This window comes from Natrix helvetica, assembly GCF_964273705.1.
Source record: "Natrix helvetica genome assembly, chromosome: 9".
NCBI lineage: Eukaryota > Metazoa > Chordata > Lepidosauria > Squamata > Natricidae > Natrix > Natrix helvetica.
The window spans coordinates 8,455,732-8,464,635 of NC_138560.1; the positions used below are offsets into that span (position 1 = coordinate 8,455,732).

The following is an 8,904-nucleotide window of genomic DNA, read 5'->3' on the forward strand; positions in this document are numbered from 1 at the left end:
TTTTGCATAAATGAAGCTGTGTGATTAGGTAATCTGTGATCCAAGATCTTCCAATATAATCTGTATGAAATGATTATTGATCTGCAAATGCGGTGATGTAATGACATTATGGGCTGTGTTCTCTTCTCAACTCAGGATTATCTCTTTTTTTTAAATCCTAAAATTAATCATCTGCGTTTGTTTTACAAGAAAAGTAAACTTTCTTTCTTTCTTTATAAATCAAAAGGGAGACTGTTTGGCGTTCTGCTGGTTGACAGAGATCAATCAGTAGTGAAATATTTGCTTTAATGTCTCATTTGATGCCAAAATCCCCATCTCCTGCTTTATCTTCAGGCCACTGGATTATTTCTGTAATTTGAGAAATGCATTCGAATTCTGTGCCCATGACTATAATAACAATTAGTAATTATTGATGCATAGATAAAATGGGTTCACCAACATTGGAGAACCACCTAGAATTAAGCAGAAATTCCTTGACATTGAGAACAATTAACCAGTGGAACAACATGCCTCCAGAAGCTGTGCATGCTCCTACAATGGAAGTTTTTAAGAAGAGATTGGACAACCAAGTGTCTGACATGACATATGGATTCCTGCCTGAGCAGAGGGTTGGATTAGAAGACCTCCAAGCAAAAGGGGTGAGAAAGGATGATGGGAGTTGTAATCCAAGACCTCCCAGAAAACTTTTGTATGACCATTGCCACCTTAAGGGTCATGGAAGGAGAGCTTCTTCATTGGAGAACTAAAGACTTCATCATTGACCAGCTGATTGTGCTCCTACAAGGGTCGTGGTGGTGGAGTGAGGAAATAGAAGGGGCCATTTTGGGGAAGTCAGGATTTCTGGTTGAGCAATATTGAAGAAGGTTATGGTTCTCCCACATCTGTAGTAGTTCTTTCTTAGTCCAGCAAATGGAACCTGCAATCAAAGGTTGGGCTGCACCAGATTTCTTTCTATAGGTTTGCAGGGAACTTACTTCTGGAAGCATTCCCCCCCTCCTCCTCATAATATCTTCTCCAGCCCCATGCACACCCATTGTGGGACAAATCTGAATGAACAACTTGGAAATGACTTGAGAGTCAAATCTCAAAGGACTGAGCTCTGGACCTAAACTACAATCAGGATGCCACTCACTTCGGTTCCAAATGGTTTAATAAGCCGGATGCTCGGCACACAGTGAGTTCTGTCAACAAAAACGTAAGGAATAAAGTTAGAGCTGGGAGCCTCCACCTCCCAGAGCCCTATAAAGGCTGGAGCCGTCCCTCTCTGCTCCTGGAGCAGCTGACCATCCGGCAGGCCCAATTAGCTGATTGTCAGAATGCCGGCAGACTCCACCAGCTGCTGGTTGGCCAGCTTGCAGGGAACCATAATCAGCTGATTGTCAGCCAGTATTCATTCAGATGGGATCCGTTGTTTGTCTGCTCTGCGTTTCTCGCCACTTGCAGCCTTCCCACCACCCACCTGTAGCCCAGGGGTTGACAGGTGGCTCCCTTCTACCAGGGCTGCACCTGTAAGACAGTAAGCACAAGCATCACTTTAGCAGACCATCATGCCTGTCCTCCCATATCCCTCCTGGGTTTGTGGGGATGTTCCTTGTAGAATTTATTTATTAGTCGTGTGGCTCTAATATTCTTACTTGCCACCCAGATGGCTTCCGTTAATGGGTACCCTTTCCATTGTACCAGGTATTGCAGTCTTCCCCTATGTATCCGGGAATCCAACACCTGGTCGATCTCATAGTCTTCCCCTATGTATCCGGGAATCCAATGGCTGGTCGATCTCGTAGTCTTCCCCTATGTATCTGGGAATCCAACACCGCTCCGGGGTTTGACACAAACATACTTTGGATCAAATCGCATTCTCATGCTCAACAGGTACCCAAATAAATTGAGTGTCAGCAAAAGAGAGAGAGCCAGGCAGAGTAAGGTAAATTGCTCAAACATTGCCTTGCAAAAGACCTGACATGCTGAGCCAGCAAGATGCACCAAATAACCCGAAGCTGAAGGCTTTTATTAGCATCTGGGTGAAATTGTGCTAAAACGAGGTGAGGGAAATGGATATAAGATCAAGCCTGGGACTTCAGCGAGGAGAAGTGAGGGGAAATATCTGCCTCTCATATGTTAATTTGATCTGGCCATTCAAATCTGTGGTTACAAATCTCCAAGTGTCCACAGGACCGATTGCACAGTTGCCTAATAATGCAACTATCTCCTGGAACAGATGAGATACTTCTCCATAATGGCACAGGGCAACTGCATGGAACCTAAAGGGAAATCACTTCTCTCAAAGAAATTGCACATTGTTCCTTTCGCCAATATTCTTTTAACTGAACGATGCAGACACGGAAGGGGCAACAGGCCGACACGATGTAATGCCTCTAGAAATCTGTCAAAAAAGGAGCTGAAATTCAAACAAATCCCACTGTTGACAGCAGCACGCTCACATTGCAAAATGCCTCACCATCAACCCAGTCAAAATAAAATAAAATTAAAAAAGCTCCTTTATCTATCCCTTCTACTTCCTCCTAAAGGTAAAGGTTCATCTCACGCATATGTGCTAGTCGTTCCTGACTCTAAGGGGTTCTGCTCATCTCCATTTCAAAGCCAAAGAGCCAGCGCTGTCCAAAGATGTCTCCGTGGTCATGTGGCCGGCATGACTAAATGCCGAAGGCACACAGAACACTGTTACCTTCTCACCAAAGGTGGTCCCTAGTTTTCGACTTGCATTTTTTGTGTGCTTTTGAACTGCTAGGTTGGCAGAAGCTGGGACACAAAATGGGAGCTCAGTCTATTACGCAGCACTAGGGATTCGAACCACCAACCTTTCTGATCGACAAGCTCAGCGTCTTAGCCCTGGAGCCATTGGGTCCCTCTCTACTTCCATCTACAAAGGCATTTGTAATGGCAAGAAACTTCATATGTCCTGGGCTTAGCTGTGGGACTAAGTCTAAACAAAGCAGTTCAAAAGTCTAAACTTTACAAGGGGGGGATTTTCCAGTTAATGTTTTGGCAGTCCAACTTTTCGACTGTTGTTGGAAAAGCCACTCAGGGCCATCTTTAACAACGGCAAGGAGTTTTTGCAGGTTGAAGACAGTCTGTGGGGTAAGTGTAACTTAGCTGATGCAGAGTTTCAAGAAACAATAAATCCATTTCCGGAGTTTCTCTGCTCTGAGATAAATTGGCTAGACACCTTCCATGCCTGCTTTTCTTTGCTGTTTCCATGGAAGGTATGTATGTATGTATGTATGTATGTATGTATGTATGTATGTATGTATGTATGCATTTTCTCCATACATTTGAATGGGAAATAATTCTTGCAAGCCCCGTTGGGATAGAAGCCAGACAGAGAAAATGTAGCAAGTTGCACCAGAAACCCATTATTGACCTTAATCTTGGATGCTATCTAACAGTAGCATCCTGACTCTGCTTGAGGTGATGAAAACAAGCATACCGTTATGGTCTGCTGGCAGCCTGTGCAGCTGGCATCAGAGTTGGATAGTGAGGAGGTTGGGGAGGAACATGCACCAGTCCTGGAGTCTGGGGAAGGTTTGAACGAGGGCTCTGCGTTGGAGGCAGAGGGGGGGGGGGGCAGGGCCATTTGATATTTATGTGCTGCCTCTGGAGCCTCTGGAGCCTGACATCAGTGAGGCAGAGGAACAGGGGAACTTATTCGAAGTTCGTGCATGCACAGAGCTGCCAGAAGGCGAGAACAGTTAAGACAAAAGGGGCGACTCGGGAGTAAGGCTTGGAGATGATTGTCCCCACCCATAAGACATAAAAGAGGAGCAAACGAACATGAGCCTTTGCAGGAAGCAATTTTGTTCGTTCTGGTCGGTTTAAACTTTGAAGCTCCATTTGACTCTGTGCTACGTTTGGCCTTGCAAAACTAATTGGCAATTAGGTCTCTGGCAGTTCTTCAAGGGAGATAAAGATGGGTGCTTATCAGCCTTACCTTGAAAGACTGTCGGACTTCTTCACAGACTGGTTGTGAATCATTATGGGATGTGAATGAACATAATTCACAGGCGTTTAAATAAACAAATGGGTTTTACTGTCTCAGGAAGCCTAGGTCAGAACACATACCAGATCAGGGAAAGGTGTAGTATGATGGATCTGAAAAGCAAGTTTCTCAAGCGATGCACAAAATCTCTTCTTGGAGCCCTTTAAAGATTCTTTACCCCGTGTCGTTCCCCTGCCCTCCCTGAAAATTATGTCTTGATTTATTTGCATGCCAAATGTATCAAAACCTTGTTTCACACTGTATTAAAGTTTCTCTCCCGGGTGTTTGGTATTAAAATGAAACCAGACCAACAGTAAAGATTCATTGCTTTTCTGAAGCAAAGCTAGCTACACACACACACACACACACACACACACACACACACACACACACACACACATGCTCACCTGGGAGCACACAACTCGACTTGGCAAGGCACTGCTTTGGAGAAATTAGGTTCAAATTACTTTCTTTGCTTACTTAGCTTAAAACAAAGACTTGTTTCTGGGAAATATAAAAGTTGTCCTGTTGCCATGAACCAGCTGAGATTCTTGAAAAATCAGTAACTTCCTCCTTGTTCTCTTTTTAAAAAAAAATTATCAGGACTTCTTGCAATTACCAGGACTTTCAGCTTACTCCCCTTGCCTCTCTTTGCGATTTTCTAGCCCTGCATACATGCTGGCTCTACTTTGAGCTCAGGGCAGAGAGTTCATCAATTTATAAAGGTAGCTCTGCTTTGGCCTCGTGTAGGACATTCACTCTCCCGCTTGGGATCAAACTAAGCTACATACGTCATAAAGGAGGCAAACTTTGCTCACCTTGTGCCCAGTGTCCTAACCACTCGAGCCACCGTGCTCCTTATAACCCAATCTGCAGTTGGGAATTCTTATCCACCAAGTGCTTACAATTGCAGAAAGAGCCAGAAAGATACAATGCTTATTTATTTATTTTTGCAGATATTTACATTTCACTCACGGGGGATCAAAAGATGTTGGGAAAAGCTAACATACCACTCATTCTATACTTCTTGGAAAGAAGAGTCTTTGAGATAAATCTGCTTCCAGTCAAATACAGCCAGAAAGGAAACTCTTCAACATAAAAAAATAATAATCCCTGCATAATCCCCTTCAGTTTCAAAGCAATCATAGATGATTAGACTACTGTAAATAGTGGTAAACAATATCAGGTTGCCAAGGAGATCTGATGCTTCAAAGAAAAGTGGGATTCCTGGCACTTCCTTATCATAACAGGGTAGCTAAGTAAACAAACTTCGTTAAGAGTGTATAATGAAAGTGTAGAGGTCTACTTATTAAAAATATAACGATAACTTCTCAACTTTACCCTCGGGGCTAAATAATTGCCTCTGCGATTGGCTTTGAAACCGTACTGCACAAGTATTGAATCATAGCTACTTGCAACCGACATATCCTGGGTTTTTGGTCCCCTAAGACTAGATCCAGTGACTCACTACATTAAAAAACATATCGTGAAATGATTGATTGGATCCTTTCCTCAAGTTTATTGGATGCTGTTTCTACCACTGATCATTGTAAGACGGGGGACCCCAATCCCTGGTCTGCAACCCAGTGGAAGTGGTGGGCGAGTGTGCGTGTGAAGCTGTGTCTGTGAAAGTAGCACGTGTGCACCAGTGATGGGTTGCTAACTAGTTTACTACCAGTTCACTCGTGCTTGCACGCAAGTGCAGAAGCACCTGGGTAGGTGAGTGGAGCCTCCCACCACCGCCATTATCGGTTCGGCTGAACTGGGCCAAACTGGGAGCAACCCATCTCTGGTGTGCATGGAAAACCATCCCCTCTAACTTCCCCCCACTCCGTCCGCTGCCCCCACCGATCTGCCGAGCCAGAAAGGTTGGGAGATGCTGTTGTAAGACAAATCCTGCCCAGGACTTTGGCAAGAGCTTGCTATTTAGCAATAAAACCCACAAAGCATTTTTAAACACTTTTAAAATCCCTCCTTTACCCAAAGTCAAAACAGAGAAGGGTCATCTGCAGGACACCCTACACCCCTCAGCAAAAGGGTTAGATAACGTTGTTATTATTCAAGTTTGGATGCCTGAATCAACCATACAAAATACAATTTATTTCATTTTATTTTATTTTATTATTTTATTTTATTTTATTTATTTTATTTCATTATTTTATTATTATTTTATTTTTTTATTTTATTTTTTTATTTTATTTTTTTATTTTATTTTTTTATTTTATTTTTTTATTTTATTTTTTTATTTTATTTTTTTATTTTTTTATTTTTTTATTTATTATTTTATTTATTTTATTTATTTTATTTATTTTATTTATTTTATTTATTTTATTTATTTTATTTATTTTATTTATTTTATTTATTTTATTTATTTTATTTATTTTATTTATTATTTTATTTTATTTTATTTTATTTTATTTTATAGATAACAGATGTATGTATATACATGGTTATGAAATGTATTTGAATACAAAGGAACATTAGGACAGGGATGTTAGGCAGGCTGGTGCACTTATGCACGCCCCCTTTACGGACCTCTTAGGAATGGGGTGAGGTCGACAGTAGACAGCATAAGGTTGAAACTGTGGGGGTTAGAGATTCTTACATCCTGTAACAACGGAGTCAGGTAGAGCATTCCAAGCATTGACCACTCTGTTGCTGAAGTCATATTTTCTGCAGTCAAGTTTGGAACGGTTTACCTTGAGTTTGTACCTATTGTGTGCTCGTGTATTATTGCGATTGAAGCTGAAGTAGTCATTAACAAGTAGGACATTTTAGCAGATAATTTTATGTACTACGCTTAGGTCGGATCGAAGATGGCGAAGTTCTAAGTTGTCTAAGCCACAAATTTCAAGTCTAGTAGCATAAACTGTTCTGTTGCGAGCAGAGGAGAGGAGGACTCTTCTAGTGAAATATCTCTGGACTCGCTTGATTGTATTAATGTCTGATATGCAATGCGGGTTCCAGACAGATGGTATATCTTGTGCTGATTAATGATGGCAATAAATTTGACCTGATCACTTCTGGTATTTTTCTCCTCCTCTGCCAGTAACACGAAACCGTTTGGGTCTCTTCATTATTTGTCTGGCAGCAACTCTTGTTTTTGATCTTGTGGGTGTTTTCCCTCCTGTTTCTTGCGAATTCTGCTCCCTATAAAAGAGGAAACAGCGGCAGGGAGGAAAAGGGTGAGCACAGACAGTGTTTCTCTTCTTTCCTCAAACCCGGAGAAATCCCCTCAGTGGTGGAAGGTAAGAGTTGCGACAGACTTTTGTCCTGTGCATTTGTATTCTCCATCATGCAACATGTAGCTTTTTTGTAATTGTAATTGTATGATGGGATGACTGAGTTTCCAATATCTTAGGGGCTGCCAGAAAGAAGAGGGAGTCTATTCTCCAAGGCACCCGAGGGCAGGACAAGAAGCAATGGGTGGAAGCTAATCAAGGGGCGAAGCAATCTAGAACTGAGGAGAAATTTCCTGACAGTTAGAACAATTAATCAGTGGAACAGAAGTTGCCTCCAGAAGTTGTGAATGTCCCAACACTGGAAGTCTTTAAGAAGTGGTTGGATAACCATTTGTTGGAAGTGGTGTAGGGTTTCCTGCCTAAGCAGGGGGTTGGACTAGAAGATCTCCAAGGTCCCTTCCAACTCTGTTATTCTTTTCTTTTCTATTCCTCTTTCAACGGGTAGCTAATCAACTATTCTGCTTCGCCCCCCCCCCCCCGATCAATTGCTTTTTTGAAGAGTAAACTGGTATTCTTCTCTTGCATCTTGTCAAACAGGTTTCATTAGATTGAGCTACATACAAATAAAGGCAAACAAGTTTCCTTAAACTGAAATAATGGCTATTTCCAATCGCAGAAAGGAAATAGGCTGCCTGCCACAGAGAATTGAATCAGACCTTGGATCCTGTACATGGAGATAATTTTGCTTTGTTTACTTGCTTGGAGATTATTACTTTTCTCGAATCATATAGAAGAAATTGCCTATCTCTTCTTTAACAGTTTGGAAAGATCTGGAGATAATAACCCAACAAATGGGAAAGGCTTGCCCTGTTGACTTCTGCCTAATAAATCCATAAGAAATTAGAACCGCTCCAAACTTGATTGCAGAAAATATGACTTCAGTAACAGAGTGGCCAATGCCTGGAATGACTTCAACCTTAGACTGTCTACTGTTGATCTCATTCCACTCCTAAGAGGTCTGTAAGAGGGCATGCATAAGCCCACCAGCATGCCTACTGTCCTGTCTTACTGTCCATACTTATTCATATCCATTTCCTGTATTCCTAAACGTGTTATACTTATATCTGTTATCTATTGTATTGTATCTTATACATGCTTGACAAAATAAATAAAAAATAAAAAATATGGCTGGTCATAGAGGCTGCATATCCAACCAAGAAAGAAAGAAAGAAAGAAAGAAAGAAAGAAAGAAAGAAAGAAAGAAAGAAAGAAAGAAAGAAAGAAAGAAAGAATGAAAGAAAGAAGGAAAGAAAGAAAGAAATGAATGTAGCATTTTGTCAGGAAATCTCTATACCAGTCAATGGCACTAGTTTATGTTTACATCCTATTTAACATTCCTTCTTATATTCCTTTTGTGTCCTGTAGCTATGGGGCTGCTACCGCTGCTACTCCTTTCATCCTTAATGCTGCAAAATGGTGAGTAAACCCCAACCCAATGGGGGAAGCTCGTTCCCAAATCCCAGTCCAGTCCAGTCCATCCATCCATCCATGTCTGTCTGTCTGTCTGTCTGTCTGTCTGTCTGTCTGTCTGTCTGTCTTCTCTTTTTTTCACATCCAGACCCATGAAAACCAATGTGTCATTGTGCTGAAGGGGTCAGGACTGGGGCGATCCAGATTTTAAATGAACCATAATTGGCTAGACTTACCCAATATATGAAAGGCCAC

General features: G+C 41.7%; 1 protein-coding gene across 1 annotated transcript in view; it reads left to right on the forward strand.

The window, feature by feature from the left end:
• Nucleotides 1-7,043: 7,043 nt before the first annotated feature.
• LOC309396711 (IgGFc-binding protein-like) overlaps nucleotides 7,044-8,904 on the forward strand; it is a 23,024-nt gene continuing 21,163 nt past the window's right edge. Inside the window, exons 1-2 of the mRNA XM_081962078.1 lie at nucleotides 7,044-7,245; nucleotides 8,605-8,655. Coding sequence (XP_081818204.1) covers nucleotides 8,607-8,655 — 49 coding nt within the window. The 5' untranslated portion in view covers nucleotides 7,044-7,245; nucleotides 8,605-8,606. The remainder of the gene's footprint in view (nucleotides 7,246-8,604; nucleotides 8,656-8,904) is intronic.